Source organism: Phodopus roborovskii, unplaced genomic scaffold (genome assembly GCF_943737965.1).
Source record: "Phodopus roborovskii unplaced genomic scaffold, PHOROB, whole genome shotgun sequence".
Classification (NCBI taxonomy): Eukaryota; Metazoa; Chordata; class Mammalia; order Rodentia; family Cricetidae; genus Phodopus; species Phodopus roborovskii.
In genome coordinates, this window is record NW_026126412.1 from 1,168,219 (window position 1) to 1,188,604 (window position 20,386).

Consider the following 20,386-nt stretch of genomic DNA (forward strand, 5'->3'; position numbering starts at 1 on the left):
TTCCTACCTTTGTGCCTTCAGATCCCACTCATTATCTCAGGTTGTGAGAAAGTGTTCAAAGGGTTAGGATACATCATAAGGGCTGGCCAGAGTGGCAAATGAAGGGGCCAGTAGCAAGCCAAGACAGGGATGAGGTCACAGCCAAACATTAAAAAATGGTGTCCTCCATGCATGATTTGCATTTGAACAAGTTACATATCCCCAGTATCTGCTATGGTCATTAGGTAACTGCCAATTAGCACAGGTTTTTATTCTAAGTCATTTTCAGGAAATTTCCTTGTCTTGCCAGGTAGAAGCAATCACTCACCCTGATTGCTTGCTCCCGTGTTAGAGCTTGTCTTCATTGTACTGTCCTGAGCCCTGAGGGCAAGGAGAAGCTCAAGAGCAGTCCCCGACCACAGCTGCTGGACTGCTGGTCCTGGTTCTGAGGTGTTATCCTGTTCATGAGAATGACTGATGTTTTCCAATTCTCTGTGTTTTTGTATCAACAGCACACTGTTTTCTTTTGAAGTGACGATTTTCTTTTTCAAAAATTTGTGTAGAGTTCTTGTTAGCTTTTTTTTTTTTTTCCTTTCCAGTTTGTTGGAGTTAGCGTCTAAGGCAAGAGAATGGTTTAGAAGCTTCTTCTGCAAGTCCATGAAAGAGAACAATCAAAACAACAAAAGACAAATTTGTCCTAAAAGGAAGAACACTGGGAATCATGAAACAGAGTGGATCAGTTGGAAATCCTGAAAAGCACAGATCAATAGAAAGGATGCAGAGAGAAGTAGGAAGTGGCCCGCTTCCCAGGGGAAAAGTGAAGTCAAAGCACCCACGGGAGCCCCAGGAATCAATGCCTGTATCAGGAGGTAAAGTTGAGTTGATAGGCAGTAGCCATGGCTTGTGGTGTCTCAGAAATACTGCTCCTAAACCTGACCGACAGGGTGAGTGTGCTCCCGCCAGTAACACACCTATACTGTGAAGTCCTCAGACCAGCAGGTTTGATGTTGTGTGAGCACACCAGTCACAGCATTTGAGGCAGATAGTACAATAAAAGTGAGAACATTCTGAAAACAAGTTTAATATTTTAAAAATTCCATGACAAAGGCAGCACTCCCTTTAAAAATGGCTTCATATACAAAGCATCAATGCCAAACTCCTTTTAGCAGAAGATGAAGTAAAACATGATATTCTGTGAGGTGCAGCACTTACTGACTTGTTTTATATTTGGCAACATAAATTTTCACTTGAAATATGAAGAACATTATTGGAGGAACAAAACACCCAGCAGAAATTTCCACACATTGCCAGCTTCACTTGCCCATACAAAGTATGCCCTGCTCCTGTGAACATGACATCTGATCATGTCACAGAAGTCCTTACCTTCAATCCTTTTCTCAATTTCTGTATCATAGGAACATGCCTTTCTCACCCATTACAAAGCATCTTGTGCTAACTGAAGCAGGCTCAGGCCAGAAAGCAACTGCTCCCTTCTAGGCTGAGCAAAGGATCAAACTTTGAATGCTGAAATTGTGTATTTGAATGCTGAAACTGTGTACTTACTTAGCGTCTCTTGTTTTAGGATAGCTGTTTTGATCTTCCTCTGTTTTTAAACAAATTTTGGATTCTGACAGGCTAGAGTCAGGATGGCAATCAATATTTAGATGGGTATTTACATAGATGCAAATAGAATTTGAACTTTTAAAAACAGTGAAAAAGACAGGCAGTTTGCCTTTAAATATGCATTGTAAACACAAAACAGTCCTTCTTTAGAGAAAGTTTGCCCACTCCTGTCTGGCTTGCAGACCTACATGGTTTAGTGTAATTTCTGATGCATACTGTGAGGTAGGTGGTGTCACCTACTAGTTGTCCATTGCAAACCACAGATATGGATGTCTGGGATCAAACACAAGCTGAGAGCTTCTTTTTCTCCTCAAACTGCTTGTCCACTGCCAGAGACAGGGCCTGGAGGAAACCCTCGATGGTGACACTAGGAGCCTGAAAAGATACATGCCATTAATGAGTGGACCTGGGCCTCAGAAGGGCTACCTGGCAGCTACTATCTATACATTTGCGGAGTTAGGAAGAGGCTCAGCTCTATGTGGACTAAACAAGTCCATGACCTATTAGGCCTACAACAGGGCACCCAGATGTGGTTTGTAAAAGATGATGTAACTTGCTGTTTCCTATTGGTTAGAAGAGGCTACCAGAGTAGGCAGGAGAGATCAGCAGTTATCCACCTGCTAAAAAAGAAGAGAATCTGTTGGGAACAGAACATGGGGCCTCATGTTTTGGAACCTCTCCTAAAGAGCTCACCCCATGTGCTGGTGCTGAGGCACAGCACTGCTGCTTTCTGTGTTAGGTACTGACACAGCCCAGGGATGTTTCCTTGCCACTGGCAAGGCAGAATGCCAGATAATGGATTTACAAGAGCTGTGAGGTTGATGGGCTTGTGCTGGGGGTCTGGTCCTGGGCAGGTAAGGGAATGACTCCAGGTCACCATTGGCTCTAAACAGAACACAGGCTCATGGGGCACAAGTACTGAGGAATACGGAATAGGCTCTAGACACAAATTCCCAATGCACCACAGTATGTGTGTGCCTGTGAGTATTGCATATATATACATGTGAGCCATTTCTTCCCAAGTACCCACTGCCTATGATGGACAGGCTTCTGGACACGTCTTTAGAGAGTTATCTTAGTTACATCAATTGTGGTGAGACCTGCCCACTTTGGTGGCATCGGGCCCTGGTTGGGGCCTGGACTATATGAATGGAAAAGGGAAAAAAACGTGCAACACCATTTATTCATCACTCATTTTCTGCTCCTTGATTGTGGACCAACAGTTTCAAGTTCTTACTGCTTTGAGTTTTCACACCATGATGGTCTGTTCTGTGAGCCAGAACAAACTTTCTCCCTTAAATTACTTTTTAAAGAATATTTTACTGGAAAAGAAAGTAAGATGCTACTCTAGAATCCTGTGACCAATGTGTGATGGGAGATGCAATTCTGTAAATAAAAAAGCACTGTTGGCCAATAGGAAAGGAAGATAAGAGGGACTAGGAGACAAGGAGGAAAGAGGAAGTAGATAGGAGGGGTCAAGATGGAGAGACTGGGGAGGCGAGGCGCTGACCTCTTTCCCCGGTAAGAAGACCACGTGGAAATATTAGATTAAGAGAAATGGGTTAATACTTAAGACAGAGCTAGCCAATAAGAAACAAGTAACGGGCCAACAGAATTATATCAAATACAGAGTCTCAGTGTGTTAATTGGGGCTGGCGCGGCGGCGGGACCAGACCAGCAGCGGGAGGAAAAACTTTACTCCTTACAAATGTGGGTGAGAGACCTGGGTATCTAGTACACTGGGCCAAGGGAAGCTTACCTGGATGTAGAGTGCATGAGCCAGGAAGGGGAGTTTCCTCAGAACCCGGCCACTGAGGCCCTCACTCTTCCTGTATAAAAATCACATTCATGGATGTCAACTTCATATACAAATATGCATTATTCAGGGATGATTTCCCTCTTTAAGGTGAACTGTGTGACCCTGGGTATAGACTTGGCCTCCAAGACTGCTGTCCTCAAACAAACAAAAAAAGCTGGGTGTTGGTGGCACACGCCTTTGATCCAGCACTTGGGAGGCAGAGGCAGGCAGAGCTCTGTGAGTTCCAGGCCAGCCTGGTCCACAGAGTGAGTGCCAGGACAGGCTCACAAGCTACACAAAGAAACTTTGTCTAGAAAAACTAAAGACTGCTGTCCTTTCTTCCCCAACATGATCTGTCATCTTTGGTTCCTGTACCAAGTGAGACTCTAGGACCAAGTGCCCACCAGGGAGCATCTAGTGTAGCCTAAGACACTGGCACAAAGCTGCCAGCAAGAGTCCCCAACCAGGCCTCGGTGTCTTACGCTTTACAGAAATATCTAAAGCATCTTTCTCCTTCTTGTTGATTTAAGCCTCTTCTCTAGACTTAACACTGCATTCTTCATGTTAACATTTTACTCAAAATCTTCCACATGTTTCATAGCTTCTGAATGAAGTTCAAATTGGCCAGAAAGTAAGTTTCACAGCATGGTCCCTCTGCCTCTCCAGCACTACCACACTGACCTGTGGGGAATACTCCATGAAGATGGCTGCCAACACACTGCCCAGCAGCCTCTTGATGCGCTGCAATTTTATACATAGCCTGTCCTTTGAGGCTCTATGTCAGCTTCTGCCTGCCCCCCATCCTACCTTAGTCACTAAAGTTATGCCCCTTCTTAGTTTCTTTCTATGAGTTGCAGGCCTCTGCTGCCCCTGCCAGCTACAAGTGCTTACTTTTGCAGTGCCCTGATGGCTCACCTCCAGGGCCTTCTCTGGCCTCCAAAGGAAATCACAATACCTGGTTACCTCAGCAAATGAGTTTTCTTAGGTAAAAAATGGCATCAGTTTGTACCTTGAAATTTCACTCAAAAGGAGGCTCAACTTTGACACGTTATTTTCAATGAAGCCGATCATTTCCAGCTCTCGAAGGGTCAGCAGCTGCTGACGAGGATATATGATCTGGCACTGGGGAACAAAGGCAGAGTAGTTATGACAGAATCCACATAAGACAAGGTTCAGGCACCATGAGCCAGTATTTCCAGAACTATCAGAAACTTTTATGAGACTTATACAAATCCAAAATAACCACCCAAATACAGGCACTAGAAAACAGCTCTGCACACTTTTAACATTCTTCCCCAACATACATACCCATGTTTCTTCACAGATCAATATGTAAACAATAAAGCACAACTCAGAAACCAGCAGCAAGGCAGATGCTGAGTTTTTAACCAAGGTATTTCCTAGCTACCTGTTGGGGCGGGGCGGGGGGGGGGGATGGGGTTTTTCTTTTTTGTTTCTTGTTTTGATTTTATTTTTACTTTTATAGGATATAAAGATAAAAGGTACTGAGTCAGCAGGCAAAATCTAGATGCAATATAACTATAATTTTCAATGTAAGATACGATGCCTAGGGGCTGGAGAGATAGCTCAGTGGTTAAGAACATTAGCTGCTCTTCCAGGGGTCCTGAGTTCAATTCCCAGCAACCACATGATGGTTCACAACCACCGTAATGAGATCTGGTGCTCTCTTCTGGCCTGTAGGCATGCGTGTACACAGAACTCTGTATACATAATAAATAAGTGTATTTTTTTTAAAAGATAAGATGCCTATCATAAAATGCCTTATTAGAAGTAGTGTACAAATCCAGTGATGGTCAGGAGTGAAAATAAAGAACGGTACCTTCATCAGTTCTTCTAAACAAGAGAGGTAGATTCTGAAGATGGCTGCTGTAGAAGGAGGCCCGATGTATTGCTTGATGTCAGCTCTGTCCACAAAAGCCACATCAATCTTCTCAGTGATGTTGGAGGTGGTCAGAATCACCACATTGGAATGCCTGTGGTAGTAAACAGGCAAGAATAAGGCACAGTGCCTTTTAAAGCCCCAGTTCTGTTCTGCCGTATTTGACAGGCGGTGGGTAGAAGGAACAGAGGGTCTGAGTGCTATCCAGCTTTGTTTTGGTGGCTCTGCTTCATGTCAGAGTAACCTTCCAACACAGCTTCCATACCTTGAGAGTCCTGACTTGCAGCAGGTCTATGACCAACAGACACTCCCAAGGCTTTTAGGCTTTTGCTTCTAGAAAGCTGTGATATACTCTATTGCAATTGTCTCACCTACTTCGATTCAGCTCTGGGGAAGATCTCACTGTGCAGCATCCCCGGCTACCCACCCTAAGGGGAACCTGAGGCAATGCAGACTGTCAGCCTTAAGCATAATGAAGGCAAAAGGCACACCATGGGGAAGCGTCCTTCTGACCCCACATCACCTTTTAACTAGTGGGAGGGATGACTGTCTGTCTCTTCTGGCAATGGGGGAAGAAGCCATCATAATGGGGCACTCCAGGCAGGCAGATGAGGAGGGAGGGTCACAAGCATCACAAGGGATTCTAAGCAGGCAAGTGTGAAGCCCATCAACGTAACAGGGGACCTCGGGAAGGAGAATGGACAGAGATCCTGGGTAGTGGCGCAGCTGACCAGTTTACCACAGGACCTAGGTAGAAATGGTTTAGACTTAATCTGGAGTGTTTAGCTTAGTGTTTAACTGGTCTCTGCGATGGGAACCTGGCACACAGAACTGGGAGTGACACTAGAAGAGAGAGTGGCGGGGGTTTCTGACAGGCCATGGAAGGACCTTTCCTTGGAGACTGCAGGAAGACACTGGCGGCAGAAGCTAAGGTTGGGGAGATGACTACAAAGTCATCAAGCTGCCTGAGAGCAAGATCTAAAGCTGTTTGGTCAGCACACTTCTCTATCACTACTCAGGTGCACTCTCGCCACTTATCCCAGTGTTACCTCTTAATCTGATCAATTTGAGTCAAGACAGCATTGACTACACGGATAGCATCCGATGGCTCTGCGCCTGCCCTGCAAGCATTTCGAGCGGCTGTGAGACTCTCCACCTGTGGGGACAGAGCAACAGGTCAAACGAAGGGTAACTGGCACCTCACGGCAGCTATGGATTGTGTCAACTGACCGAATAAGAAGACTGACTGGGTCTATGTGTGCTACCTGCTCCCAGAAGCTCAATGCATTGGGCATCAGGAAAAGACCCACAGGAAAGAGCTTGCAACACAGCTGACCAAGTGAGAGAGCTCAGACAGTAGTAGCAAGAGGCAATTCAGGCAAAGACTGGCCACCTGTGAGTGCCTACCTCATCGATCAGCACAAACACCAGAGCTTCCTTATCATCAATCAAGTCCTGAATCTTCTGGAACATCCTAGTTACCAACTTGCCACTCTGAAACCAAAGCATTCTTATTAGTGGTGCCAACTTGTAGTCAATTGTTACAGGAGCTCATGATGGTGCCTCAGAAAACTCACAGCATCGGACAAGATCCAGAGACGGCTTTAGAGGCCAGCACAAATGCTACTGCTTTCTAGGACATGGAGACCGGAGATAGCATGTGTTATTGTTCAGGGTGGCACAGTGCAAGTAGCCCCGCTAATAATCACCTCTGTGAACTTACTACCCTGGGAATAAGACAAACCACTGACGGCAACACAAAAACTGATGAGGGAAAGTTCCCAGTTGCCTATACTCTGCCTAAACAACTACTACAAGAGCACACTGAAATGGTATGCCTTGGACACATAGGCTTTCAGGAGTTAGGAGCACCCACATCGTACTGGGGTACCACACCCCCTCAGTTCAGATCCAGAGTGCATGAGTCTGAAGGTTGCTTGGCCAAAGGGCAGAGTCTAAATGAGACCTAGTGGATGTCCCACCTTACCCAATCAGAGGTCTGGGATATGACCTGAGGGGGGGGGGCTTTCTTTTTTCAATTTAGCCTGTCTCCAAGTGCTCTAGTTCTGGAGTCCATCTCTGACCATAAGTCAGGTATTTTGTTGACTTTCTCATTTCACCTATTTTTTTTCCAGGAGCTTCTGTGTTTGAATGTTTGGTCAAGACAGAAGACACTGTTTCCAATTATGGCTAGAAATATCAATAATTAAAACATTTAATACTTACTTCTGAAAACCACTTAGAAAATAGGCTGTGGCTGTTTATTTCAATCAATTGACCATACCGGTACCTAGTAAAAGATAAGGAAACTACAATTAATACATTGCCCTTGACACAACATTCCTCCATTGCCCACATTCTGAAAGTAAACTCCCCTCTTAAGATACGCGGTTCCATATAATTAATAATTATAGAATATAATTAATAATTATAGCATAGGATGCAGTTAACAAGTCCAGGTGACAGTAAAATCAGTTTTCCCATATTCTAATTTGAATCATATAGCACCCAAATAAAATAGCATCAAGAAATTTTTACATGACCTACACTTTTATTATTTTTCTTCCACAAACCCCAAAGTGTGACAATTCCCTATTCCCATAGATTCAAGCCCTGGAGTACACAAAGGGACAAAACACACTAATGCTGCTGACCAGAGAACATCTAAAATGGCTCCATCCCTCACTCAGAAATAGTACACACACAGCCTCACTAAGCAAAGGGAGAGGAGGAAGCTCCTAAAACATTCCCCTTCCCCTTTTGAAATAGGGTCTATATAGCTCTGACTGTCCTAGAACTCTTTATCTAGACTAGGCTTCCTAGGACTCCTTATAGCTCACCCATGTTACAGGTCCACCGAAGAATTTCTTGCTCTTAAAAAACACCACTACTATTCTATTTTAAAATCATAGCACTAATTACTTTTACTTCTAAAGTATAGAGAAGGGTGTTAAAAACAACATGACAAAGAGACTGGGGTGGATATTAAATAGCATTAATTATAAAACAACAAATAACTGCAAACTCACACAGACACAAGCATCCATTTCTAACTCACAAGATAAACACAATTTCCACATTTTTCTAAGTGAAAGTTAGAATCCTATAAGAAAAGATTTTGCTTCTCTAGTGTTGTAGAACTTTGCCTTTAGAGGAGGCCGTTAAAGAAAAGATGCAATTAAATCTATCAGAACAGGGCCAAGCTGCTAGATGTAACTGGTCAAAATGAAGTACTCCTAAGACATGTAAAATACCCCTAAGACATCTCTCTAAAGAAACAATATTGCCATATACCAGTAAATCTCTTAGGAACCCAAACTCATACTGGAGTAGCAGAAGCCAAACTTAACCTGTTTTAGGCAATGACAAATTAAGACAAGAGTTTAAAAAGTGCATTTGGTAAGGATGTTGTTATACAGATGAGCGAAGGTGACTCCCGAGGGAAATGCTCTAAGAGGTACCCTGGTTGTCCATCCAGGCATCTTCCAACTATAACCCAAGAGAACCCAGGCATCATAAGAGCTGAGGAAATCAAGGCTCGTGTTTGAAGAGAGCTGCTGAGGCTGCAGGGCAGAGTTCCACAGACGGGAAGGGGAAATGAAGAAATAAATCTCTGAAACCAGCATGGGGACTCTGTGTCTGATGAATACCAAGGCATGTGAACAGGAAGAACCCATGAGGCTTGAAGGCCCTTAAAGCTCATACAGGCTACAAGAACCCAAGCTCCTATGGTCCAAGTAGAGAGAGCACTGTCTTAACCTTACAGGGACTCCTAGGCAGAGACCCTAGGCAGAGCACAAGAGCACACACCAGGATAAAGGCAAGACTACCCAAACCCTTTCCCCAGAATGCTGAAAACAAACCCTAGAAAGACTCACTATATTACAAGTAGCTGAAAAGGCAACCCAACCAGAATCAAGACAGATGTTTAAAAGGAATATGTAAAAATCTAGATAGTTTAATCACAATGTTTAGTATTTATGCAAAAAAAAAAAAAAAAACCACTTGACACACTGAATTAGTTGTTTTTGTTTTCATCATTGACACCCAATACTTGATAAGAAACAAGTTAAAGGAGGAAGGCATTACTTTTGCTTGCAGTTCAGAGGAAGACAGTCCATCATGGTCCAGAAGACATGATGCAGAGTGGCTTGGCCCACAGCATCACCAGGAGCAGAGGAAGCAGAATGATACCGGTCAGCTGGTTTTCTCCTTTCCCCCTTTTATTTAGGTTAGGACACTAGTCTGTAGGATGGTGTCACCCACATTTAGGGTAGGCTTTCCTTTCTTTGTTAAACTGCTCTGGAAACTCCCTCAAAGACGGACTGACAGCTATGTCTTCTAGAAGATTCCAAATCCATTCAGATTAACAATGAAGACTAAACACACATACCAGGAAGTAGAAATCTATGACCCATAAAGTAGACCAAAAGTCAGTCAACAGAGATAACAATGCAATTGATAGGCAAGATTATCAAAAAAGCCATGTAAACTGGCTCAGGACTTTAACAAAAACATATGAAGGAAGAGGAGAAAAAGAGCCAAAAGGAATCCTCACAGAAAGAAAAGAAACTATGAGAAATAAAAGAACTACTGATCGGGAGTAAAAGCAGTCTAGACACCACAAAAAAATGCTTAAGGGTGTAGCAATAGAAATTGTTTAAAAGTAAGTGCAGGTATTTTTAAAAGATGAAAAAGAGGAGCTGGAGAGGTGGCTCAGAAGTGAAGAATACTGGCTGTTCTTCCAAAGACCTGGGGCTGATTCCCAGTACCCACATGGCTGCTCACAACCATTGAAACGCCAGCTCTTTGGGTCTGATGCCTCTCTGGGGACCAGGCACACATGTGATACATAGACATGCATGCGGGCAAAATACCCATACACATGATAAAATAAATTATTTTTTTTTTAAACTAAAAATCTGAAATACAAGGGCAAAGTGCATGGGTGGTCTGTGGAACAGCACCTGTGAGTCTAACATGCTGAAGAACAGATTCCCAAGTAATGAGTCATCACCACAGTCTTCAACCGAGATGATAAAAGCACATGAACAGAAAATCTGCAGAAACACCTTTCCTTAAGCCCACATGCACTCAGGGTGCTTTATAAGACTTAATCAACCCTACTGAGTACAGAGGAATCCATGAATAACTGAAAACAAGTTTCAAATGTTACAAGTCCTGAGCCTCTTGTTCTCTTCTCTGCTGTCATCAAAGTTACCTGTTAGATAGTCTGATGGTCAGTTTCTGTGCTAATGCCTTACAAAGGGATGTTTTTCCAGTTCCTGGAGGACCTGAAATAATAACCAAGGAAATATATTAAAGCCAGTGCTGTAATATTACTTTTAAACATAGTTAAGCACTATAGCTGTTATTACTGTAAGTACTAATGGTTAAGTTATAAAGGCTCTAGGGTCTCACTTTGTAGCTCTTACTAGACATCACTAACAGGGATTTCTGGTCTCCTGGCTGACACACTGCTTCCTGGCTCGTAACTTCTCTAGGCATACTGAATACATACCACTTCTGGTCTACATCTTAGTAACATAAACCCTTGTCTCCACACTTCCTCGAGGAAGTTCACACTTAGCAATGTATGTTTCAAAGATCAAATATCACCTTTCTTAGCAAGCATGCCATCTCATTGGGACCATTACTGCAGAGACATCTTCCACTGTAGATAAACCAAAGGGGGCTTGTATTCCACATCAGAGCAGAAGAGCAGTTTAGAGCTGGGATGTTACTTAGATCCATTTGTTAAAGGTCTGGTCCCCAGTGGTACTATGAGTGATTGCAGAAAATGAGAGGTGAAGTGAGGTCTCAGGTCAGTGGGGGTATGCACCTGAAGGGGACTGAGGGACTTTGATCTCTTCCTCTTTTTCATTCTTGGCTATGATGTAACTGCTCTCCCATGCGCTCCCCATGTAAATATGACTCACTACAGGCCCAAAACAGCACAGCTAATTGATCATGGACTGAACTACAACTGTGAGCCAAAATACATTTTTTTTTTTTTGAGATTTACTTACATTTTATGTGTAGTGTTTTATTTTTACCACATGTTAAGTGTGCCATGTGCATGCAGTGCCCTCAGAAGAGGGCGTCAGATCCTCAGGAACTAGAGTTACAGATGGCTGCAAATTACTAGGTGCTGGGACCTGAAATCTGTCCTCTGCAAGAGTGACAAGTTCTCTTAATTACTAAGCCATCTTTCTGGCCCCTTAAATGACACTTTTTAAAAGATCTTGGGCAGTCTCACAATTGTAATTAGCATAAACAGGCTAATTATCCGAGGCTTCGCCTTTGCTACACTGTGGGTACTGTCTGGGTTTTGCTCCATCTCTATGCAATGGTGTGGGTGGGGTAGGGGTGGGGTTCATATCAATGATATTTCCTTCTAAAAAGGACCTGACAGAATTTCTTTTTAAAACATGGCTTCTGTAGTTCACACTCACAAAGCAAAACAGGAACTATTACACAAAAAAGAATGGAGACTTGTTCTATTCTAAGCAATTATGTTCAGTTGGGAAAAATAGGCAATCATTTTATATAAAAAAAGTTAGAGGGAAGCAAAGGATTTGTCCTTAAGAAAAAGTCAACAAACAAACTTGCCACACTTAAGTGAATCGAATCAATGTCACAGACATGGAATACCCAAGAACAATTTTGACTCTTTCAAAAATAAAGAGGTATAATATTGTAGAAGGAACAGATATAAATTACAAATCAATTCCAGGCCATTCACTTTGTCACATGAAAACCCGCCCACCTCACCGTGCAGCAGCACTACCCGGTTCCAGGTGATAAGGTTGCTGTCCACATTCTTGTCTGAGAACAACAAGGCAGTCATCACATAATCAAGGAGCTAGTATGAAAAAGCAGATAAGGCCCCTGTAAGGCAAAGGTTTCTAAAAGCATGCTTCGAAGTCCTGCTTCTGAACAAAGGGGCGGTCAGCATGGCCACCCCCGAAAGGACTGTCACCTTCTGACATTTAGAGACCATCTCCCATCCGTTGCTATCACTCTAGAAGGCATCTTTAAATAAAGTTAAGAAGGTAAGATACCATTTGGTACCACTCTAAAAAGAGAAACAAAGTCATTACTTTTACTTAGAATGACGATAAGAGGCCCAAGGTACTTAACAAATAGAAAACTCCCTCCTTGAAAACAACATAGCAGTTAACTGGCTATGCATAGAGCGTATCTGTCAGAAGCCCAAGGAGGTGCCTTCACCAAGTGACAGTTTTCTAGTTTGTCCCCAAAAGGGCTCACAGGAAGAAAGCAATTCAAAATAAATTTCATCCTCTCCTAGCCTCTCTGACTACTTCCTACCTAAAGGATCAATTCTATGCTAGGAACCCTCTGACAGATTGGCATTCAGGATGTGGGCCAATGGTAGAAAGGATTACCAAAAGCCCACCTGAATCAAGGGGCATGAAGAGGCTAGAGAGCAAGGCAATAAGTACATTCTGAGAAAAAGTACAGCAACTTACATGTGATTTGACCTCCACGTCATACACGAGGCTATCCCAAAGCCCATGAAATTCAGCTGTCAGGGAGAATAAGACAAAACCCAATTTCAGAAAAGACCTTGGGCCTAATGTTTCCACTGCTTCCAACTGCTGATCAAGACAGATGCAGCAAGTACAGCCTTTTTTTTTTTCTTTTCAAAGTTCAACTTTTCTTAAAAATTACAGATCCAAAATAAATGTCATATCATTTTGACAGATAAGTGAAGTAAAAGGATCATTCTTACCAAGCTCAAGCCTGTAATCCCAATGACTTGAGAGGCTGAGGAGAGGAAGATCACAAGTTTAAGGCCTGTCCCAGTTAACTGTGAGTTCAAGGCCAGCTAGCTAAGAGAAACCTATCTCAAACAAACAAAAACAAGAGGACCTGGCAAGGAGCTCAGAGATAGGCTGCTCATCTAGTTTATGTGAGGCCTTGAAGTCAATCTCTAATGTAAGAGAGGGAGAAAATGAATTATTCCGCATGTTTTGGGGACTAGTGCTTTTACGAATGAATTTTCCCCATCCCTTCTGGCTAGCTTTCACAGGTTCTATGCATGCTACTGCAAAAGAAAGGTTAGCAACAGTCTTACACAGCTGTGAGCCCTGGAAGCTACAATAATGATTGGCTTGGCAAGATATGTTGACTGGTGCATTAGTGGACTAAATGTTATGGGAGTGATCAACCACCTTCTGATTGCATTTAAAACTAACATCACAGAATGGTACTCAACTCTGGTACCATTAACTGGACCAAAACTCCATGGCTACCTAAGTTGTAGGTCCTAGGGGGAGAACCTAATACTATTTGTTAAATAAACATAGTAATAAACTGCACGACCCTCCAAAAGATTAGTGCGTCTTTCAACTCTCATCAAAGAAGCCTCTTTTTGTAATAGATATAATCTCCATACAGAGGCAGCTAACAGGTCAAGGTGGAGAATAAGAGACTGTGGAATTCTTAGCGATAAATGGGATATCTATAGCACACATCTCATCCTCAGGCTCAGGAACTATCAAGGAAGTGGAAAATCTTCTTAAGAGCTAGAATTAGTGGATGCTGCAGCATAACAGTATTTGTCGGACATGGCTCATGAGATTCTACCCCATCTCAGGAACTACTGGCAACTGATGGCTGCTAGGAGAAAGAGAGTCAGTTTTTATCAGGGCTGCAGGCCCTTCCATGCTACAGCAGATGACTCATACCCATGCACATACAGGCAGCATAGAGTGGATTCAGTGGGCTAAAGGGGGAAAAAAGTACATGATGCTGGGGGGCAAAAGCGGTGGTGAGGATGGGGAGGAACAGAAGGGAAGGGAATGGGAGTTGATTTGATCAAAAAACATTACATGTATGCATGGCGCATTTAAGCATCAAAAATATTTTTCAGAGAAAATGCTTTCATTGTTTCCTTATTTCCAATTTTGCCATTCCTCTTTTGCTTTCTCTGGGTTTGTTATTTTTTTTTCATGAGTTCCCCCTTTCTAAAGGAAAAGCCCAGGCTGTTGGCCTAAGATATTTCTTATTTCAAATGCAAGCCTATAAATTTATTTTGGCTAATATATTTCCACAAATATTGGTACTCTGTATTTTTGTTTTCACTGAGTGCTACAATTTATATTTCCTCTTAGACTTGCCTTTTAAGCTATGTGTTTAAAGTGTGTTTTAGACAGACACAAAAGAAATGAGCTCCCCCTACATGGCAACACATACAACTTTGCTGACTGAATTAATCCCTGGACACCACCTGTTGGAACCTAGTAGCAAAGTCCCCAGAGAAGCAATGATTGTCATAGGAGGTCAGGACTGACCAGCAGGGGAGACCAGCTGTGCAGGGATAAGGAATGCAAGTGACATCCTCAATCTGACACAGTCTCTGAGGAGCTTGTCTAAAGGAACAACAGTCTCAGCCCAGAAACGTGTTCCTTCCTTTGCAACCACCACCAGCCAAATCTGTAGCATTCCCCAAAGGCCCACGTGCTAAAGGCTTGATCATCGCCATGATGCTACTGGGAGGTAGTGGAGCTTTAAAAGGCAGTGCCCAGAAGGAAGTTTAAAATCATGTCCTTGAAGAGGACAGTGACACAGGTCTCTTGCTCCCTCTCCTGCATCTGGCCTTGAAGACAATAGGATTCCTCTACCACTCTCCCCTCCTCTGCCCTCCCCCAGGATGGTGCTTTGCCTTGCAATGCACAAAGCAATGGAGGCCCTCCTTTATGAACTGAAACTTTGAACTCTTCTCCTCATGCTAATTGTCTCAGACATTTACTAGAGTGATGGAGAGCTAAAACAGTGGTTCCTTTTCATACATTTCATAAGGGATCAAGCATCCTAAAACGTTACAAAACCAAAGAACCAAATCTTCTCACTAAGTAACTGGCATTAAATGATCCAGGTGTCTTAAGCTTCTGACTCAGGCCTTCCTTGGCTGCCTCCCTCCACCACTACCCACCCATCAGGACCCTGTACCTGCAGGCAAAACCCAGTGACTTGCTGCAATTATATTTTCTGTTTCTTCTTCCAAATTCTCGCTGGTGGGGCCATCTTCATTCAACTGGAAGATGTGAAGTGTGATGGTGCACGCACTCAAATCAATGGGCTGTTATGAGGTAAAAAGTAAACACATCTGTGCAACTCAGAACACCTCCTTCTTTACTACAATTCTGTATGCTGGGGTTCAAAATAAAGACCAAGGTATACTGCTGTTAAAAGCTAGTTCTCAGACTAGATGAAGTCTGGCATTTCATTTCTGATCTAGGATTGGCTCTCAGGGTGTTTATCCACTTCTCTCCTTTTGAGCTCTTGACCCATCCACCCCCTACCCCCCACCCCCCCCCCCCCCCCCGCACCTCCTGAAACAGGATTTCATTGTGTAGGGATATCTGCCTGGATCTCCTTATATACATCAGGCTGGCCTCAATGGCACAGAGATGGAACTGCTTCTGCCTCACAAACACTGGGATTAAACAGGTCTGCTCCAACATTCTTAGCAAACCTAATCTTAAGTGGTTTTATTTCTTTTAACATTGTGAAGTAACACGTGAGGAAAACAACATTTATATAAAGAAAGTCCCCTATGACCAAACTCAGAGTTACTGCAATTACTCATATGGGCTTGAGCAGAAATGGTTTTCTGTACAATGTCCTTTCCAATTCTTTTTCCAGTAGGTTATTTTTATGTTTGTCCTTCATTTAAATGGTTAAATGTCTTGTTCACTCTCAAATCAGACTAGGATTCTGAGTTTCAAAATTAGAAATAAAGTACCACCTCACCATGACATTTTGTCAAGACACAGGATACACACAAATGACTGATTACTTTAGCCAGTCCTAACCAAGAGAATGCTGTCAAGTATGTCCACTGAGAAATTAATGGTATCTTCCCTTTTCTAATTTATCAGTTTGGTGATACCTAGTTTGAAGTGGGATACTAAAGAAGGTCCAAAGTGGAGTAATTGGGTAGCTGGGAGGGATTAAAGGGAAGGGATTGAAGGGAAGCCGCACATATTTTATGTAGAAGTATCCTACAAAGAATATTTGTATCTTTCCCTCACTTGCTTATTTATCACTTACTTGTATCACTAGGAATTTTATGTTATTTTGGGTTATGATTCAAAACTACATTATTTACCGTCACTGTTATTATTCTAGATTTGGATACTGGGAGAAAATTTAGATTTACCCTTGTGTTCATATGAAACATCCCTATCGTTTTGCTTGGATATCTTGATAATATTCTGTCACTACAAGACAACTCAGTCTAATTTTATAATTTGCCTGCCCGACTCTGGATTTAATTATGTAATAAAGAAACCTAAGTATCTATTACTGGATAATATCCAGGACATATCAGCAGGAAGCTAAGCCTCCACTCCCTCCTTCTAGCAACGAGACAGCCATTATGAGACGGACCCAGTAGGTCCATGGAGACCTGAACTTCCCCTCATCAAACAACAGCAAAAGGTCTGGAATGGCCTACTCCTTCTTTCCATCTATTAAATGTGGCACAATGTGGGTGGGGCTTAATTTTATACCTTGCTTACAGGTAAATAGGCTGTGCAAATCTGTGTCCCTTTTGTGAGATAAAGGCTACAGAGCTATGATGAAAGAGATCTGCATTTTTACCTTAGGTCTTCAAATTACTTTATCATGTCATACCGATAACCAGGGAAATTCTAATATGAATTAGAAAAGTCAGTCAACAATTGAACAAACATGCACACTGAGGTGAGGTTGTTTGGAAGTTAACAGATACTATAGCCTTACAAAATGGACAACCCCCATAAGTCTGCTTTTATATAACGATATTATCATATAATCTTTAAGGTTATCTGTACTTTTTTTGGTTACTAGCCCAATTTATTCCTTATGTCTCTAAAGCTAGCTAGTAATTAATTAGACTGGAAATTTTTAATTTAAATGATCATGTTGTGTTTTCCTTCTGGTTGTATCTTAACTTTATAGACATGACAATAGTTGTGTAAAGGTCTTCTCTTGAGACCTTTAAAATAAACCAGATTATGGTCATGATTCCTCTGAAATGGAGGAAAAGATAGGACTAGAAGAATTTCTAAGTTTTGGGCAGATGTTTGACAAAGAGATATTATAGAATATTTGGCTTTCATTAAAGTGACTGAGTGGCAACTAAGAGAACTTTGGTATGACAGAGCTACATAAAAAGAGCATGTGGTCTGTTAAATATTGTAACGCAACATAAATATTAACAGCTCCTTTAATTGATGTCAGAAGATCCAGTTAAGGATCTGAGCTATTTTAAGTAATTTTATTGGATAGTCTGTTTCCTTGACCATGATTCAGTTCCTAGACTAAGTGCTTGGTAAGAGTGTTGCTGTAGACTGGTAGACTGCAGGGGTCTGGAAACCACACACAGTTATTTAACTGGACTTTTATCTACTTATTATAGCCTGCAGGTATTTAAAAGGATAAATTTCTTTATTTTTTTACATATATGAGTGTTTTGCCTGTGTGTGTGTGTGTTCAATATAAGCTGGTGCCCTCTGAAGTTAGAAGAGGGTATCAGATCCCCTAGAATTGGAGCTATGGATCGTTGTGAGTCACCATGTGGGTGTTGGGAACTGAACCTGTGATCTTGCGATAGCAAGAAGTAGTCTTAATCTCCGAGTCATCTCTCCAGCCATCACTTGGAGACATTTTTACATTAACAAGCAGAAATCTATTTCTTCTTTTTAATGATGATATCATATTTGCTGTATATGTATCAAATTTGTTTCATCAATCTAATTGATAAGACTATATCAGAGTGTTGGCTAGCAACAATGTGCAACACAGATTTGTTCATATATATGTATGGAACTGCCTCATTATCAGGGAAGAGAAATCCCTATAGGTGAGTCTGTAATCAGGTTATTGGAACTTTTCAGAGTACCCTAAAATCAATCTGTACTAATTTGGTTTCTACTGCAGCACTAAAGAGCCCAAACCCATCAGTTCCTAAGCCCTAGTCAAATCAAGGACACCAGATTTTAGTATTGATAAAAGTAGACAATATCCAAACATTAGTCTTAGCAAATGAATGAAGTCTAGTCATGTAACTATGGCTGGCTTAAAATTTCTTATGTAGAACAGGCTGGCCTTGAACTCACAGAAATTCTACCTCAGCCTCCCAAGTGCTGAGATTAAAGGCATGTACCATCAAACACAGCAGATAAAAAAATTTTAGGCCTAGGGCTTATTTTTTAAAATCAACTTTCTATTTTATTTCTATTTACATATTTATTTTCTTTCTACAATATTAAAGACTGAATGCAGGACCATGTGCAAACTAGGCAAGAGTTTACCACTGGTTCTATCCCAACCCTCAAAATCAGTTCTTTATAAAGTAAGAGCCATATAATGCTCACTGACACTTCTTCCTTAGGGATACATTTCCAAACGTTTTTATACTGGTGATAGACTGCCCTAATGCACAACACTGTCAACACAAAGTTCCCAATTGCCCATAAATGAGATCAGAAGATAGTGGGCAAGTCATTTGTATATGAGATGAAGAGGCAGGCCCATGTTATTTCTATAACTTCCATACAATCTACTGTCCTAGCCTACACCATGACACCTGTTCATGGACAGAGAGAGATTCTGGTATTCAAGCACAGTCCAATATTCTATAACTCTGTACTCCAGCTCTCAGATTCTCATTCTGTCTGTTCCTGGCTCTGTCCAGAGAATCCCGACACATGGTATCCTTTCTAGCACCTAGCTCTAGGACACCCAGCCAAGGCTTACCTAGCCACCAAAACCAACAGACAAAGAACCTGCTATCAATGTCAATATTAGTTATTTGTGACAATTACCTCATACTCTCTAAGGACTCAATGACCAGCACTGTGAACTAGGAATTTACCTGAGGGTCTTTGGCCTTTAATTCTGTGTCAACAATAGAAACAGACTGAACATTTCTGGTCAGAAAAGGCTCATCAAACTCAGTCCATGTGTAATCTCCAAACACAATGTTATGCCTGTTGAGCAGTTTGTGAACACTCAGCTTTATGTCTTCTCTTTTCGCAGTACTAGAAAAATAAAACATGCATAAAATATCTTAGTTAAAAAACAAAACAAAACATTAAAGTTCAGCCAGGAGTGGTGTGGTATGCCTGAAATCCCAGTATGCAGGAGGCTGAGACAAGAGAACTTGTTTCAAATTTTAAAAACAACAAAAAGCAAAAACCAACCACACACACAAACCTTCAGACTTCCCACTTACGAAAGCCATTAGTCAAGATGAGGACTGGCAGTCTAGGGATCAAGTGTGCAGGCTACCCTCAGCTCCTCATTAGAAAAAGGAGGTGACACTAGCTCTTGGCACTGTCACTATTAAGAGTAATCAAAAATTCAGTGCTTGGGACAAGCCTGAAACACAATGAGCATCCGATCTATGTTAGCAGCCATTGTTATGGAAAGGATGAAAGTGCATAGCTGTAGGGTCTAACTCTGAGTCTGTCTATCTTTTGTAACAGGAATTCTACCGCCAGATACAGGTTTAGTAAACTAAACACTTATTTGCCCCCTTGCTCTATTGACATGCCACTGTCTTGTACTCGACTGCCTGGAGATCACTGTCCCTCAGCAGGTGGAATCTCGTGCAGGGCAAAGTAGGCTCTTGTTATTCGGGTCGCGTGCTACTGGCTGGGTTAAAGTCAGGCTGCCCGTGCTATGTGAAGTGCGGTCATGCCGAGGACGTGAGATGCTGTGTTGGATGGGATCCTGAGAGGTGGGGTAAGGTAGTGCCGTTCGCAGGCACGCGCGGTGGGGTCGGGCCAGGTCGCGCCCCGCGTGGTCGGACCCCGCATAGCTCACCTGCTGCTGCGCTGCAAAACCTCCACATGCACCGCGGGCGACTCCACAACACAGGGAAGCGCTTGCTTCAGGTCGCCCACAGCCTCGTCCATGGCGCCGCCGCCGGGAGCCGAGGGAACGCGGCCGCCCCACGCCCGGTGGGACAACCTCCTCAGCTGTACGACGGTGCACCCTGCCTGGGCCCGGGCTCGATCCACTTCCGCCGCCCGCGCCGCGCCGCACCGAGCCTCCAACCGGCCCCG

General features: G+C 42.6%; 1 protein-coding gene across 1 annotated transcript; it reads right to left on the minus strand.

The window, feature by feature from the left end:
• Window positions 1-1,551: 1,551 nt before the first annotated feature.
• Window positions 1,552-20,340, minus strand: Trip13 (thyroid hormone receptor interactor 13). Its single transcript, XM_051182732.1, has 13 exons — window positions 20,145-20,340; window positions 19,192-19,357; window positions 15,279-15,408; window positions 12,794-12,849; window positions 12,075-12,165; window positions 10,522-10,594; window positions 7,527-7,590; window positions 6,708-6,794; window positions 6,350-6,456; window positions 5,241-5,394; window positions 4,410-4,522; window positions 3,362-3,431; window positions 1,552-1,977 (listed from the first exon to the last, which is right to left on the minus strand). Exons 1-13 carry the CDS (start codon window positions 20,234-20,236, stop codon window positions 1,882-1,884), a joined length of 1,299 nt encoding a protein of 432 aa, XP_051038689.1. The 5' UTR covers window positions 20,237-20,340; the 3' UTR covers window positions 1,552-1,881.
• Window positions 20,341-20,386: the final 46 nt, after the last annotated feature.

Coding starts and splice junctions, on each gene's coding strand:
- Trip13 (XM_051182732.1), bottom strand. CDS start 20,236: ATGGACGAGGCTGTGGGCGACCTGAAGCAAGCGCTTCCCTGTGTTGTG. Junction 12,850..15,278: donor TCACTGGGTTTTGCCTGCAG/GTACAGGGTCCT, acceptor TCTCCCTGACAG/CTGAATTTCATGGGCTTTGG. Junction 1,978..3,361: donor CTCATGCACTCTACATCCAG/GTAAGCTTCCCT, acceptor GTATCTTTTCAG/GCTCCTAGTGTCACCATCGA.